Source organism: Micromesistius poutassou, assembly GCF_964030765.1.
Source record: "Micromesistius poutassou genome assembly, chromosome: 24".
Classification (NCBI taxonomy): domain Eukaryota; kingdom Metazoa; phylum Chordata; class Actinopteri; order Gadiformes; family Gadidae; genus Micromesistius; species Micromesistius poutassou.
The window spans coordinates 6,817,252-6,834,390 of NC_140294.1; the positions used below are offsets into that span (position 1 = coordinate 6,817,252).

At 44.9% G+C, this 17,139-nt stretch overlaps 2 protein-coding genes across 3 annotated transcripts in view; one reads left to right on the forward strand and one right to left on the reverse strand.

The window, feature by feature from the left end:
• LOC311369693 (NACHT, LRR and PYD domains-containing protein 3-like) overlaps positions 1 to 10,618 on the reverse strand; it is a gene marked incomplete at its 3' end in the record, with an annotated part of 13,100 nt that extends 2,482 nt beyond the window's left edge. The window contains exons 1-8 of the mRNA XM_084487912.1: positions 10,526 to 10,618; positions 10,184 to 10,303; positions 7,941 to 8,060; positions 7,682 to 7,795; positions 7,435 to 7,535; positions 4,789 to 6,664; positions 2,520 to 2,693; positions 67 to 274 (exon numbers count right to left, since the gene is read on the reverse strand). Of these exons, the coding sequence (XP_084344038.1) occupies positions 67 to 274; positions 2,520 to 2,693; positions 4,789 to 6,664; positions 7,435 to 7,535; positions 7,682 to 7,795; positions 7,941 to 8,060; positions 10,184 to 10,303; positions 10,526 to 10,608 (2,796 nt within the window). The 5' untranslated portion in view covers positions 10,609 to 10,618. The remainder of the gene's footprint in view (positions 1 to 66; positions 275 to 2,519; positions 2,694 to 4,788; positions 6,665 to 7,434; positions 7,536 to 7,681; positions 7,796 to 7,940; positions 8,061 to 10,183; positions 10,304 to 10,525) is intronic.
• Positions 1 to 17,139, forward strand: part of LOC311369502 (NLR family CARD domain-containing protein 3-like) — a gene marked incomplete at both ends in the record, with an annotated part of 312,051 nt that overhangs the window by 9,004 nt on the left and 285,908 nt on the right. The gene's annotated exons all lie outside the window — the stretch shown is intronic.

Consider the following 17,139-nt stretch of genomic DNA (forward strand, 5'->3'; position numbering starts at 1 on the left):
AACATGAGTGACAGCTGCCTTTTCAAACCGCTTCATCTAGCAGCGGCTTGAATCCCTGTAGGAGACTTTGTCCCTGAGTGGTGAGCTGTCCTCTCCATACCTGAGAGTGTCCAGTCTCCAGCGTGGATCCTCCAGTCCAGCAGAGAGCAGCGCAGCTCCAGAGTCTCCTGGGTGATTGTAGCTCAGGTCCAGCTCTCTCAGATGGGAGGGGTTGGAGCTCAGAGCTGAGGCCAGAGAAGCACAGCCTTCCTGTGTGACCAGGCAGCCAGACAACCTGCACACACACACACACACACACACACACACACACACACACACACACACACACACACACACACACACACGTGTGTGTGACCTATTACTTTTCTGGAGGTAAATCTTTTCAACGTCCTCTGATGTGGAACTTAACTGTTTGATCATTAAATCTGTAAAGTTTTAGAGTAGAGTAAAAAAACAACTAAAGGGTAAAGGGGTGCACATTCTTTACCATCTTTCACCTCAAACCTAAAATGCAAACACTAGATTTTAGTGGAACTTCAACGGGGAATAAAGACTAACTAGACAGAAAACCACACTCTACACACAAACAGTAATAGTTTTTTTTCATTTAGGCGATTCATTTTTCAGTGACCCAGGAGGTGCTGGAACATGTTCCGGCGTGTTCCGGCTCAAATGAAGCACTGCCCCCTATGCATTCAAAACATTAACTTAAACCTTTTTAAAGTGAGTGAATCTGTTCACATGAATGGACACAGATGGATGGTAGGCAGTGGCGGTTCTACATTGAATTACACCCCGGGTGAGACCCCCTCCGAGCGCCCCCCCCCCCCCCCCCCTCTCAATTGCAAGAAATTCGAGGTGTGCCTGACTTGAGCCACTCATTCCATTAGAGTGTTGCTCTGTACCGGGCCGTCCATATGGGCAGGAGGGGCGGTGAACTACTTGCAAAAGCATGCTCCCAAAAAGATAGTTTGTAAATCATTGCTCCAAGTCTATTTTTAATAACGTGATCGTCACATTAACTATCTATAGTCTCTGTAGGCTTTCAGACTATTGTTGGTCTGTTGACATCACGTTTTGGATGATGGTGGACGTGGTGGGCGGCGGTTCTAGCTGAGTTTAACGTCTCATGTTGGGGCAGCTCAGCGACCGCGTTCCTCCGTATGTTGATCACATAACCCTGCAGGCTGCAATAAGGATTTCAATCCCCTAACAGTGGACCCCCGTCCCCCCCTTGTCCGTTATGGAGACCCAGAGGTGAACTGTCCCCCCCCCTCCCCTTTCCCCTTCTCACTAGTGGTGGATTTCATGATTCGTTTGAATGAATCAGTTCGCGTCGGTCAGTTCGCCAAGAAGAGTCGTTCGTTCATTCGTTCGCGTTTCCGGTAGCGGTGAATCATGATTCTCAGTCACTGAGTCGGTCAGACTTGGCTCCTCCCTCGTTCTCGTTCAAACGAATCACGATCGTGCAATGGTGCAAACGGTCATCAATCAACACAACATTAACTAAGTTCCTTTTAGCTGAGGAGCGCTTCATGTTCAGAATCGGGATGTTGTTGCCCGGCTGACTCTCGTGACTTCTCAGTCCTCGAGTCTTCACCGCTAAACACAGTCAGTGAACGAACGGCGACTCGCGAGTCAGCGCGACTCAGCGACTAGTGGGTGGAGCTGGGAGTCGAGTCTCGGAGAACGAACGAGACGAACGACGACGAACGAGAGCGGCGAATCAGGTTGGTTGGTTCGTTTTAAAGAGCTGTTCGTTCAAACTGATTTGTTCGTGAACGAGCCACCACTACTTCTCATACAGCTTCTCTGACGGCACCTTCTCAGCGAGCAGGGCGCCTGCAGCCGGAGGGGGCGCCAATATGCCAACTCCCCCCACAGTGATATGAGAGATAATAGAAAACGGGTGGCTTAAATCAAGTGATCTGATTGGTTCCCAACAGTTGTATAATGAGCGTATACGCACAGCTATGACGCCCGTTCAGTTTACAGAGTTTAGTATCACTCCGCGCCTAACTTGAACTGTTGTTTATTTATATATAAAAGCAATAGCATAGTTCACTGAAGCCTAAAAATATGTTGATTGATGGAGAGGGTGGAAATGTTGTAAAGCAATAGGCACACGGTGAGTGAACTCGATAGTAGGCTAAATTGCCGGCGAACCAAGCTACCAAGCTCGCTTTTTCAAAATTGAGGGTGTCTATGACTTTCATTTCGCCATACTTACGTAACCGTTTTATAAAAGCAATAAATCACTTCAGTCAGTGAAATGTTCTCATTATACCACAGTTAAGGGGCGTTGTCCGTCCCGACGTGCAGCGGAGGGGACGGACAACGCCCCTTAACTGTGGTGTAATGAGAACATTTCACAGCCTGTCGTGATCTATTGCTTAAATAGAAAACCGCTTCGCGGCACAGATGATTTTTTTTTTTCTTGTGTACTCGTGCACATGTGTCATCCCGCCCTCTGTCCCTCCCCCCCCTCTGTAAGTGTTTGACCATTGAGTAAAACTGACCTGAGAGTTTCCAGTGTACAGTGTGGACTCCCCAGTCCAGCAGAGAGCAGCTTCACTCCTGAATCCTGCAGATCATTGGTACTCAGGTCCAGCTCTCTCAGACTAGAGGAGTTGGAGCTGAGAACTGAGGCCAGAGCTTCACAGCATCTCTCTGACAGATCACAGCCATCCAGCCTTCACACACAATAAACACAACATGTTAGGAAATGGGATTAAAATATTTTACATCTTTTACATAAAAGGACGTGTTGAAAACTTTAATTAGAGATGTTTTATTAATTGAAATACATTCAATCCATAAATGTTAATTTAATTATCTGTGTAACTTTTACTTTTAACATAATTAAGTTATTGTCTTCATCTTTATTAGAAAAGTGTTTTTAGTTTAACTAATGTTTAAAACACTGGATATTTAAATGTAGTATATGCTACACGTGAACCTCCTAAGATCTATCTCTGGATATTGGACAATATCCCGAGATTGAGATCTCAAACTCGGGATATTGGGGAGCGCGTAAAGGTCGTCTCGTCACGCTAATAAAAACGAATTAACCGCTCATAAAAACAAATAAATCCTGGCAAAAAGTGTAATCTTGTTTATTTTTGGAGTGTTCACGTGTAGTTTATATAAAACAATGATTCACCTCAGGCTCCGTGAATAGTCCAAATGTATTAGCCCCTGCTATAAACAATCTAGCCCCCGTAGCTCCCCCAATCATAATTCTTCGGCGCCGCTACTGGTTACAACTAATAAGTAAATGTTTAAATATCATTCAGCTGGGCGATCTCTACAGAGAATAAAGTCCTCTCCTCCTTTGTCTCCTCCCTCTCTCACTCATGACCTCTCACCCTTCCCCCAGATGACCCTGAAGTCTCTGTATCAACGCATCCTATTGGTTAAACCCAAAGCATCCATATAACCAAACTACTGAACAAGGTTAAACGTTTTAAAATAGTGGGTCACCTTTTATTAATAATGAACGTATATTTATGCATGTAACCTCATCAATAACTATTTATTTATACTTATAGCAACATATTTAAATACAGGTGCATTTAATTATTGATGAACAATTATTATTCATTCTTTAATTATTATTTCATAATAGAGCTTTTGAGTTTGACTTTTCACCCTGGTTACACAATATAACGTTGTGTATATTGAGATGTTATAAGTTAACCTCAAAAGATGTTTTCTATGTTATCATAACTTTTATATTCTACTATTATGTATGTTTTTGTTGTGTGTACTCCTCCCCCCCTCCCCCCCCCCTCCGTCCCTCCCTTACCCTCTCCGTCCCTCCCTCTCCCCCTCTGTCCTCTCCCTCTCCCCCCTCTCCCTCTCCCCCCTCTCCCTCCGTCCCTCTCCCCCCTCTGTCCCTCTCCCCCCTCTGTCCCTCTCCCCCCTCCGTCCCTCTCCCCCCTCTGTCCCTCTCCCTCCTCTGTCCCTCTCTCCCCCCTCTGTCCCTCTCCCCCCTCCGTCCCTCTCCCCCCTCTGTCTCTGTCCCTCTCCCCCCTCCGTCCCTCTCCCCCCTCCGTCCCTCTCCCCCCTCTGTCCCTCTCCCCCTCTGTCCCTCTCCCCCCTCCGTCCCTCTCCCCCCTCTGTCCCTCTCCCCCCTCTGTCCCTTCACTATCTCGGGATATTGGGTAGCATGAGTGATGGTCGTCTCGTCACGCCAATAAAAACGAATGAACCGCTCATAAAAACAAATAAATCCCGGCAAAAAGTGTAATCTTGTTTATTTTTGGAGTGTTCACGTGTAGTTTATATAAAACAATGATTCACCTCAGGCTCTGTGAGTAGTGGGGAATAGCCCCCGAGACCTTCGGCGAATAATTGTTAATTATTATCATTTATCTTTTATGATTGTTATGATTGAGGAGTTTGTTAAATAAATAAATCGGTACTGCTTTTATATCCTAGTATTAATTATTTTGTGTGTAATATAATACGTTATCACTGAACGTACAGAGATGTTTCCTATGTTATTATAACTTTTATTATCTAGTTTTATGTATATTATCTTGTGTGTATTGTTATACATGTTATTAGTGAACGTACAGATACGATTTGTATTTTATTATACCTTTTATATTCTAGTTTTCTCTATATTATGATAAGTTATACATGTTATTAGTGAACCTACAGATATGTTTTGTTAGTTATAATAACTTATATATTCTAGCATATATTATTATATATATATTATATTACATTTTATGTATATAGTGTTGTGTGTATTGTAATACATGTTATTAGTGAACTTACAGATATGTTTTGGAGGCTTTGAACACTGGCAGCAGCCTCAGAAGACCCTCCTCTGAAGCAGAGTATTTCTTCAGGTCAAACACTTCCAGCGCCTCTTCTGATGACAGTAAGATGAAGACCAGAGCTGACCACTGAGCAGGAGAGAGAGATCCTGTGGAGAGACTGCCTGATGTCAGGGACTGTTGGATCTGCTCCACTAGAGAACGGTCGTTCAGCTCATTCAGACAGTGGAACAGATTGATGCTTCTCTCTGGAGAGAGATCTCCATCTATCTTCTCCTTGATGTAAGACACTGTTTTCTCATTGGTATTTGAGCCACTTCCTGTCTGTCCCAGCAGACTTTTTTTAATCAGAGTGATCAGTGATCTACTTCTACTTTTACTTTTTTTAATCTGAGTGATCTTTGAGCCACTTCCTGTCTTTCCCAGCAGACCTCGTAGGAGAATCTGATTGGTCTCCAGAGAGAGGCCCAGGAGGAAGCGGAGGAACAAGTCCAGGTGTCCGTTCTCACTCTGTAAGGCCTTGTCCACAGCACTCTGGTAGAGGAGGAGTTCATCTTTCCTGGAGGTTGATTGTTCTTCTGAGAGCATATTGACCCCAGTGTCTATGAAGTGCTTAAAGACATAAAGGGCAGCCAGAAACTCCTGGAGGCTCAGATGGACAAAGCAGAAGACCTTGTCCTGGTACAGCCCACACTCCTCTCTAAAGATCTGGGTGAATACTCCTGAGTACACTGAGGCTGCTCTGATATCGATGCCACACGCTGCCAGTTCTGCCTCGTAGAAGATCAGGTTGCCATTCTCCAGCTGGTTAAAAGCCAGTTTTCCCAGAGAAACAATGATCTCCTTGCTCTCTGAACTCCAGTGTGGATCTGTTTCAGCTCTGCCATGATACTTCCTGTCCCCCAGTATGGACTGAACCTTCAGGAAGTGGCTGTACATCTGAGTCACGGTCTTGGGCATCTCTTCTTCTCTCTGGGATGTTTTGAAGCAGTTCTCCAGAACTGTAGCAGTGATCCAACAGAAGACTGGGATGTGACACATGATGTGGAGGCTTCGTGATTTCTTGACGTGGGAGATGATTGTGCTGGCCACCGTCTCCTCTCTGAATCTCTTCCTGAAGTACTCCTCCTTCTGTGGGTCGGTGAACCCTCTCACCTCTGTCACCATGCCAACACACTCAGCAGGGATCTGATTGGCTGCCGCAGGGCGTGTGGTTATCCAGATGCGAGAGGAGGGAAGCAGGTCTCCCCTGATGAGGTTTGTCAGCAGCACGTCCACCGAGGTGGACTTAGTGACATCAGTCCAGATCGGGTTTCTCTGGAAGTCCAGAGGAAGTCGACACTCATCCAGACCATCCAAGATGAAGACAACTTGGAACCGGTCGTATCTGCAGATTCCTGCTTCTTTGGTCTCAATAAAGAAGTGATGAAGAAGTTCCACCAAGCTAAACTCTTTCCCTTTCAGTAAATTCAGCTCTCTGAAAGTGAGGAGAAATGTGAAGTCTATGTCGTGGTTGGTTTTGCCTTCAGCCCAGTCCAGAGTGAACTTGTGTGTTAAGACGGTTTTACCAATGCCGGCCACTCCAGTTGTCATTATTGTCCTGATTGGTTGATCCTGTCCAGGTAAGGGTTTAAAGATGTCCTCACATCTGATTGGTGTTTCCTCCATGACTGGTCTCCTTGAAGCTGTTTCAATCAGTCTGACCTCATGTTCCTGGTTGACCTCTCCACTGCCTCTCTCTGTGATGAAGATCTCTGTGTAGAAGTCCTTCAGAGGTGTTGAATGTCCTGCTTTAGCGATTCCCTCAAACACACTCCTGTACTTATTCTCCAAACTACACTTGATTTTATGTTGGCACTCGACAGCATCAGATCCTAAAAGTGAAAACAACAGAAGACATAAGTTAGTGGAAGGTGACATCAGTGGAAACAGGTCAATATTTCCTGTTAAATTATCAACTCAATGATATTTGGTGGAGAAGCTGGTCGTGACAACGACTGCATGTTACAGATTCAAAATGTTCAGGACTATTATTTCCACAGCAGTATGATTGGTCTAATGATAGTAATAATGATGGTGAATCAGTCTAAAGTGACTTGTTATGCTGATATAACAAGATAGTGTTGCATCTATTCCACAAGTTATTCTGCTGTTGATCTGCAGTATAATGTTTAACATTCTTTAACCTGATACCCCCACGATAACCCTCCATATCTGGATCAAACCATTTAACCTGATAGACCCACAATAACCCTCCATATCTGGATCAAACCATTTAACCTGATAGACCCACAATAACCCTACATATCTGGACCAAACCATTGAACCTGATAGACCCACAATAACCATACATATCTGGACCAAACCATTTAACCTGATAGACCCACAATAACCCTACATATCTGGATCAAACCATTTAACCTGATAGACCCACAATAACCCTACATATCTGGATCAAACCATTCAACCCCAAAGAGGAAAGATGTCTCCACATTGAAGTTAAAAGTCATTCAGTCCGAAAAGAACAAATAGGAGTCTCATACTGCTCCTTAAAAATATAATTTCTCCTCTGTCTTCAAAGTAAGAGTCTCTTCTGCCCTTCAAAATAATAGTCTCCTCTGTCTTCAAAGTAAGAGTCTCTTACCGCCCCCCAGTGTGTAGGCCACTTCCTCCTGGTTCATCTCCTTCTCTGTTTGATGCTGCTGTACAGACTGAGCACTGGTAACCTTTGACCTCTCCTGGTGTCTGTGGAGAACACACACACACACACACACACACACACACACACACACACACACAGGATCTATTGTATTTTTCCTGACTTGTAAACATCGGTATCAGTAGAGTCTGATAACAACTAACTGGTCTGTTTTATCGTCTGAAACTCCGACCTCTCCTCTCTGGAGGGGCGTCCATCTTTAAAGGTAAGAGGTAGCTCCATAGAGCGGTCACTCTTCATGGAGACACAGCTGGGTCCAGGGGAGTCTGCTCTCTGCTGCCTCCTTCTGAAAAACAAGAACCATCTGGAAGTTAGGATATGTGGAAGTTGTTTTATTTGATAATTTGTTGCAGAGCTACCCAACTACTATCTCATGAGGATCAGATTATTGGATGTTGTTTAATGTGATACTTTATTTGACATATCCTCACCTTGTCTTAGAAGGTTGGTGATTTCCATCTTTAAACCGGTCAGGTGGATCCATAGAGCGGTCACTCTTCATGGAGACACTGCTGGGTCCAGGGGAGTCTGCTCTCTGCTGCTGCGCTGGGCTTCAACACCACACACACACACACACACACACACACACACACACACACACACACACACACACACACACACACACACACACACACACACACACACACACACACACACACACACACACACAGCTTTTAATCACACTGCAGTTTTGACACTGACAAGATAATTCTTCTGTTTTTAGGTGAGAGCATTTCACTTGTTTCCAGCTTTTAAGTCCGTAATTATCTATCTATATATTATAACTTGTTACTGAGATGTTATTACTGGCCCTGAGTAACCTAATGCTTTGAACTAGAATCACAGAATTATAAATCTGTTTGATCAACACTGACACACCAAACTGCTTTGTCAAAGTCTTATTTAGAAAACTCGATCAACAGTAACAGTACCTTTCAGTCAAGATGATAAGCAGAGTATCTTTTCATAGAATTCAAAGGCAAACCCATGTGTCTAGTTTGCTTAGAAACAATATCAGTCATGAAAGATTTCAACTTAAGTCTCCACTACTACAACTGCACTGACTATGATGCTAGTTGTTCACTTAATGTTGGCCCACTGTTTCAGTTTTGTGCATCATTGAATGATGATGTATGTGAGCCCTTTGCACTGAGAAAAATAAGAATCACTCATGTGGCTTTTAAAACAACACTTGTTGTGTTTGTCGTTTAACAAGAGTATAGACATGTTAAAAATGACATTTGAGCATGGAAAATATGAAATTAATGTATGTTGGTTGAATGAACATACACAGGCTATGAATCAGAATGATTTTTTAGGTAGTGGCCATCCCCAGAATGCACCAGAATACAGGAAATCACATCTACCAAATTCAACATCTTCTGGGGGAGGACCCCCAGACCCCCGCCCACGACTACGCCCCATCAACAACTTTCATCACCAGCCACCACTGATACAGACACATATCTACACATCATTTGTTCTTCTTTTTTATTCTTTTGTATCTTCTCTCATATCCGATTAGGTGAAGAGCGCGGTCATGTGCCCTCTGATGGTGATGATGAAAATTGTGGCCCTCTTAATCATGAAAGTTGTCCATCCCTGAGTGACGTCAAAGTCACGTTACGATACGACTGTTCAACATGAGGTCGCAGTGAGAGAAATCCCTCCTGTATCTGATTCAGGACCGCGTATGGAAGTGGCCCAAACCAGAATTGAACAGACCTGATTCAGTGTGATTTGTGCTGTTCACACTGTTCTGAATGAAATCGTATCGGAGTCACCTTTGAGCAAAACAATCTGGCAACTCTTGCTTGCAGAGTGACGAGGCCAATCACAGCCTTTCACCACCATAACATGTCCCGCCTCCGCCCCCCCGACCCTCCACCGCTGAAGAAGCCCCCCTCCATGTCTGACCGCTCACTCTCTAAGTCCTCACCTCTTCCCAATAGACGGATTTCCATCTTTAAAGTTAATAGGTTGACTCATAGAGCGGTCACTCTTCATGGAGACACAGCTGGGTCCAGGGGAGTCTGCTCTCTGCTGCCTCCTTCTGAAAAACAAGAACCATCTGGAAGTTAGGATTTGTGGATATTGTTTCATTTGATCATTTATTGCAGGGCCACTAAACTACTTTCTCATGACTTTTCATTTCAATAATCTTTCTCAGATTATTGAAATGGAAATATAAGGACAGGCTGAAAATGTTAAGTTATTATGTCATTTAAGCACTAACATGTTAACATGTTAACATAAAAACACACTAAGTATCCTTCATACTGTGCATAGAGTGTTGATTCACAATGCGTTTAGCTAACATAGAAATAGAGCAGTCAGTTTCTACATTTCTACACAGACCTGTGTTATTCTTCATGGATTATTGGTTTCAATAAATCTCTTCACCTCAAAAGATCAAACTTATTCAACAAAAGCCGTTTGAAAGACGTTGAACCTTCTAACATTAAACCTGTAAAGTCTGCTACAAGTCGTCTGAATATTCATTTCATTCACACGATTCAAACAGCAGAATAAACGGCCTCAGCCATGAACCAATCCATCTCCAAGTGGTCCTGTGATTGGACGTTGGTATGTTCTGATTAACGATGGGTGGGCAGATCAAGATGATCCGCGGGCCGCCAGTTGAACAGCCCTGATGTATCGGCTGAATCCTCACCTTGTCTTAGAAGGTTGGTGATTTCCATCTTTAAACCGGTCAGGTGGATCCATAGAGCGGTCACTCTTCATGGAGACACTGCTGGGTCCAGGGGAGTCTGCTCTCTGCTGCTGCGCTGGGCTTCAACACAACACACACACACACACACACACACACACACACACACACACACACACACACACACACACACACACACACACACACACACACACACACACACACACACACACACACACACACACACACACACAGCTGTTACTCAGACTAATGATGGAGTCATGATGTTTCACTGCTGAGCTCTGAGATGGACAACAGTCACAGACAGAGAGATCCTCTTCTTACCTCTTAGCTTTGCTCCGGCGGCCATGTTCCCCAGACAGAGTGGTCTTAGAGGTAGGACCCCCCTCCGCTCTCTCCTCATCCATAGTCGACTGGAGACCTGGACACAAACACAACTACACATTGTTTCTGTGGACTCTGTTTGAGTACCAAATGAATGAACTGACTGCATGACTAGATCTACACACTCTATCACTATCTATGTCTAGATCTATACTCTATCACTATCTATGTCTAGATCTACACACTCTATCGCTATATGTCTAGATCTCATACATGTCATTATTAGGATTATTCCTTACTTCTGAACACTGACCTCTCTTCCAGTAGATCAAAGTCACTAGAGCATCAAGAGTCTACAGATCAGTGTGATATACCTTTATAGACGGCCATCAAACCACCAATAGGTAACTAATGTTACCAATAAAACCCAACAATAAAAGTCCACAGCATGAACCAAACGGACCTCACTACAGCACAGACTGAACCTCCACAATAAAAGTCCACAACACATCCAAACGGACCTCACTACAGCACAGACTGAACCTCCACAATAAAAGTCCACAACACAACCAAACGGACCTCACTACAGCACAGACTGAACCTCCACACTAAAAGTCCACAGCACAACCAAACGGACCTCACTACAGCACAGACTGAACCTCCACAATAAAAGTCCACAACACAACCAAACGGACCTCACTACAGCACAGACTGAACCTCCACAATAAAAGTCCACAGCACAACCAAACGGACCTCACTCCAGCACAGTCTGAACCTCCACAATAAAGGTTCCTGGACCAGAGGTTCAATATGAAACGCCCTCAACACGGTGGAACTAGTGATTGATGTTCTGACCCATATTCCTTTATTCAGGTTCTCTCTCTGAGATCAACGTCTCTTTTACAGCAGGAACCTGTAAACACTGAACTGGGACTGGAAATAGATTCATCTAGAACATATCAATACAGTGAGAATATACAACCAATAATCTAAAGAAAACATGACATTTAGCGAGCTGTACCGTAGCTTCTCCGTGATGAAAACGTGTCCTGCCCCTTGTCGTGTGAAAATATTACAGCACAGAAGGAAATGAAGATCAGTCGAAGGAAGAGATTCAGGTGTTCACCAAAACACAAAGTAAGAGTTGAGAACCGAGACGAACGCTAACACAGTTCTAAAGAAGACAGTGAAGACAGATCGAATGAGGAAGGAGACTTTGAACACCAGCCACCAGTAAAACCATCAATCATTAACTAACTAAAGAGGATTACATGGTTTACCTGTACCACACACACACACACACACACACACACACACACACACACACACACACACACACACACACACACACACACACACACCAGCTTAAGAGTCAAAAGTAGAGCAAAAGAGAGATATAAGAGATAAATACAAAATAAAGATAAAAACGATGTACACTATCTACACCTCTCACAGGTGTACATCATAAGTATAGTTACACAGGATACTAGCTCAGTATGAGTATAAGTACACAGGATACTGGCTCAGTATGAGTATAAGTACACAGGATACTGGCTCAGTATGAGTATAAGTACACAGGATACTGGCTCAGTATGAGTATAAGTACACAGGATACTGGCTCAGTATGAGTATAAGTACACAGGATACTGGCTCAGTATGAGTATAAGTACACAGGATACTGGCTCAGTATGAGTATAAGTACACAGGATACTGGCTGAGTATAAGTACACAGGATACTGGCTCAGTATAAGTACACAGGATACTGGCTCAGTATAAGTACACAGGATACTGGCTCAGTATAAGTACACAGGATACTGGCTCAGTATGAGTATGAGTATAAGTACACAGGATACTGGCTCAGTATGAGTATAAGTACACAGGATACTGGCTCAGTATGAGTATAAGTACACAGGATACTGGCTCAGTATGAGTATAAGTACACAGGATACTGGCTGAGTATGAGTATAAGTACACAGGATACTGGCTCAGTATGAGTATAAGTACACAGGATACTGGCTCAGTATGAGTATAAGTACACAGGATACTAGCTCAGTATGAGTATAAGCGTGGCATTGGACAGGCTATGACTAGGGTTGCCAACCGTCCCGTAAAATACGGGATCGTCCCGTATTTGGCAACTAAAAGACCTGTCCCGTAATGAACTGATACGGGACGCACTTTGTCCCGTATTTTGGGGTCATGTTGTACCTTTATGTAATGCCGGTTATCGTTGCATTAATAAAACCCGTGGGTTGCTTAAGCGTATAAACACACGGAGGCAAGGATGCAGTACGAGCCAGTTACTTTATTGGCGCACTATAAACACACTGAATAGCCAGACCCACGCAGCCAACCACCGAACCCCGAAGTAATGACCGTCTAACACAGTTGAGCACCGAGTGCTCAATCCAATACTCCACAGGTCGTAATCGCGTGAACGCGTCTGCCCGCGATCGCGCATAACTCTCTCTCCCCCCCCCCCCCCCCCCCTCAACAATCTCGATCAAGAGGTGTCCCGTATTTGAAAGTCTGGGAGTTGGCAACCCTAGCTATGACCCACTATGTTGTGCTCCATGTACCCACTGTTGACAACGTGACTAAGCTACCAACACAAACAAAGAGGAGCTGGGAAAGCAAATGAACTAACTACGTGTTTAAGTTGTGAAGGGCAAACGTGCGGCGACACACAGCACTACAGATGTCCAAACAGATTGAAAAAGCAAAACACATTTGTTGCACAGCTGAACGCTGTATCACACCATGGGCTGTTCTCAATTCACAACACGCATCCATCCAATCTACATCAGGCATTCTGACCTAAACTCATGCACCCCCCACCGCAGTTATTCACTGATGACTGCACTATCGTCATCTCCACCACACCCAACGCTGTACGAACGCAAACCGTGGATAAGTCAGGCTCCTTGGTGGAAACAGCCGACCACTTGAGTGCAAAAAAAAAACAACACAACACACCTCACCACAGCACCAGCACATCTTAAGCAATGAACACCGCGTCTTACCTTCATCGGTGTGGCGGTGGTGTGCAGATGCGCCCCGCGGTGCAGCCCGCCGCCACATCCACTCAGTCCGACAGGTGGTCGCTCTGTGAGTCCGCGGTCCTACCGACCCGCTCCGCTGCTGTTCGCCTTCGTGTGTTCCGGCTACAACGACCTGATGGTGGTCTGATGCCTCATCATTGCATCCCCAGCCAAAGAGTATCGGTATCAATACCTCATTCGTTGTCCAGGCCAGGCCGGCCGCTCACACAAAGATAAGTAAGGGATAATGTACAGAACATCGCCGGTCATTATCGGGGAAACAGGCCCCGACAGGGCGGACACCGCGCGATGCGGAGGGGTCTCGCCCTGAAGGGGCTCGTTCTAGATAATGACCGGCGACGTTCTGTCCATTATCCCGCTTATTACACGGCTACTTGCCAAAACGAAAAAATAACTTCACACGGTGTGTCTTTGTACAATTTATTTATTACCATCCGCAGTGTTGATCAGCGGAGAAATAGTCCGTCGAAGACGTTGACGTCGCTTAGCAACCGGATCCTCTGGGGTTGACTACTGGCGGAGTGATACGAGAGACGTGACTCAGAGCCGCTCTCCTTGACAGGTCATCACATCAGCGGTCAATTATCGAACAGTAATTAAGGAGCATGCACGTGAACGGCGCATCCACAGCACTGAGAAGAGCCGTGTAATAATCCATAAGGATTAAACTCAAGGGTTTGTCTTTTTAAGTGGTGGGTACAAAATGAATCTTGACGAAAACTGGTGGGGACTCGTCCCCAGCGTAATCGACGCCTATGAGTATAAGTACACAGGATACTAGCATAGTTACACAGGATACTGGCTCAGTATGAGTATAAGTACACAGGATACTGGCTCAGTATGAGTATAAGTACACAGGATACTGGCTCAGTATGAGTATAAGTACACACGTTACTACTAACATGTTACTACGAACACGTTACTACTAAGATGTTACTACCAACACATTACTACTAACATGTTACTACTAACACGTTACTACTAACATGTTACTACGAACACGTTACTACTAACATGTTACTATTAACACGTTACTACTAACATGTTACTATTAACACGTTACTACTAACATGTTACTACGAACACGTTACTACTAACATGTTACTACTAACATGTTACTACTAACACGTTACTACTAACACGTTACTGCTAACATGTTACTACTAACATGTTACTACTAACATGTTACAACTAACACGTTACTACTAACACGTTACTGCTAACATGTTACTACTAACATGTTACTACCAACACGTTACTACTAACAGCTTACGTTACTACTAACATGTAACTACGAACATTAGTACTTCTGTCTGGGTTAGAGTCCTAGAATCCGGGTTGGAGTCCCAGAGAAAGTGGTTATACCATTAGCACTAACATGTAACCACTAACATGTTAGTACTAACATGTCACTCTGTACCCCTGCTCTATATATATTGTTTCCAGCAGCACAGGAATGAGCAGACAGAGTTCAGGCTGAAGGCCGTTCTCAGCTCTGGCGGCCCCTACACACCACCCTGAGAGGGGCCTTCATAGTGATCACACACACCAGGAACACACCGCTAGTACCACACACACCTCTACCTCAGGGGCCCATTCTCCCAGGGTCCTTTGCGGCATCAGACTTGGCGACCAGGGCCGTGACACAGCCCCCACCTGGGGGGCCACTGGTCCCCGAAGACCCCCACGCCCAGCACACAGTCCCTCGTGTTACGGGGCCCTGCCAGGGGCCCTACCGTGGGCCCTACTGGGGGCCCTACCGTGGGCCCTGCTGGGGGCCCTGCTGGGGGCCCTACCGTGGGTCCTGCTGGGGGCCCTGCTGGGGGCCTCGTTTCCACCGAGCGGCCCTACTGCTCGTTGCGGTACAGTGCGGCTCTGTTTGCTTTTCTTAGCGTTTCCACCGAGCGGTGCGGCTCGGTTCTCTTATATTGGCGTTTCCACCGCCAAAAGTCTGCCGAAATAAACGCGCTGAGTCGACCTATTTTTCGACACTCCTCCGTTGGGTTACCAAGCCGTCTGAAAGGGTGGCGAAAACGTGGAGCTACACACGCCGTAATTCTGAAATCACTTAGAAAATATCCCGTTTGGTATGACCAGGTCACTGATATCTTTAACACTAACAGCGATTGACTTGATCTATAAATGAAGTCCCTCAATCTTATTTGGCTTAACACCATGACCAACATTCTCAAACATCCATTAACATCCACATTTGCCTCAAACAATGTTAGGCTTACAGCCCATGTCAATAGTTGTGAAATTATATTCTTGTTGTTCTTTTGATTGTTTGTTACTCATACATGCATTTTAAATGGCATCACTTTTGGTCTTGTGTCTTCATTTTTCTTAAAACAATTGTAGCTGAAAATAAACATAGCCAGACAAGACATGCTGCCCACCAGCTTTCAAAGTACAACGCTGCCACTGGTGGATTTGTACACATTTTATTCACATAATTACCCCTCCCTGCTATTTTGTAGTTCACCAAAACACCCTGAAACAACTTGAGTCTCACAGACTTATGCCACCATACGCCACTAACAGTGCAAGCAGGCCAATGGCAACCAAGCGCGCAGTCCTTCCTCCCTCACTCTAAAAACCACCAGCCGCCACTGGTGGTCGTGCATCTGTCTCAGCGGAGACTGCAAACGCGCTGTCAAAATATCAACTCGTCAAGTCAAATGCGCTCATGGCTCTTAAAGGGGATGGGAGATGGAACTCTCATTGGTTTATTGCACGTTACGCCCAAAACACACCTACAGGTTTCAGACCAACCATTTTAGATTTACGTCGGGCGCAAAGCTCATTTATCTCGTCGTCATAATAGCAACATCGTCATAGAACCGCCCACAAAGCTACACACACACACACACACACACACACACACACACACACACACACACACACACACACACACACACACACACACACACACACACACACACACACACACACACACACACACACACACACACACAAATGACCATACAATACACACATGAACTTATCTACACATCTTTTTTTAGCTAACCAAGCTGCTTGCATAGGCTAATATAATATATGTATGTATATTGAATTTAGAATTTCTAGTCATTGTCAGTGAAGTCTATTTTAATGCAACCATTCTGACATAAGTTGTACTATATATTAGTGTAACTTATACGCGGTATTACAAAGTGGATTTTACCGCTACGAGGAAAGCCAGTCGACCAGACGTCCCACAGCCGCTCAGTACAACAAGGCTGTCTGGCGCTCCCTGGTGGCGGAATCACAATGACACAGCTCTACCGTTTATTTAGCCAGGCTAGCGCCGCCTACTGGTTCCGGCAAATTTAATTTGCCTCAACCATATAGTCAGGGAACTAGCAATGCGTTTCGGTTTGCTCCGTCCGCCAGAGCGGACGGACCAATCAGCGAGCAGATGTGGCGATGACGGGCGATGACGTCGAACTGAAGCGCCCAAACTGAAATACCGGTGTAGTTCCCAAGCTGCGGTAAACAGTTGACGAGATGGATGTCGGCGAAGCTATACGCTCTGTGCTTGAAACTATT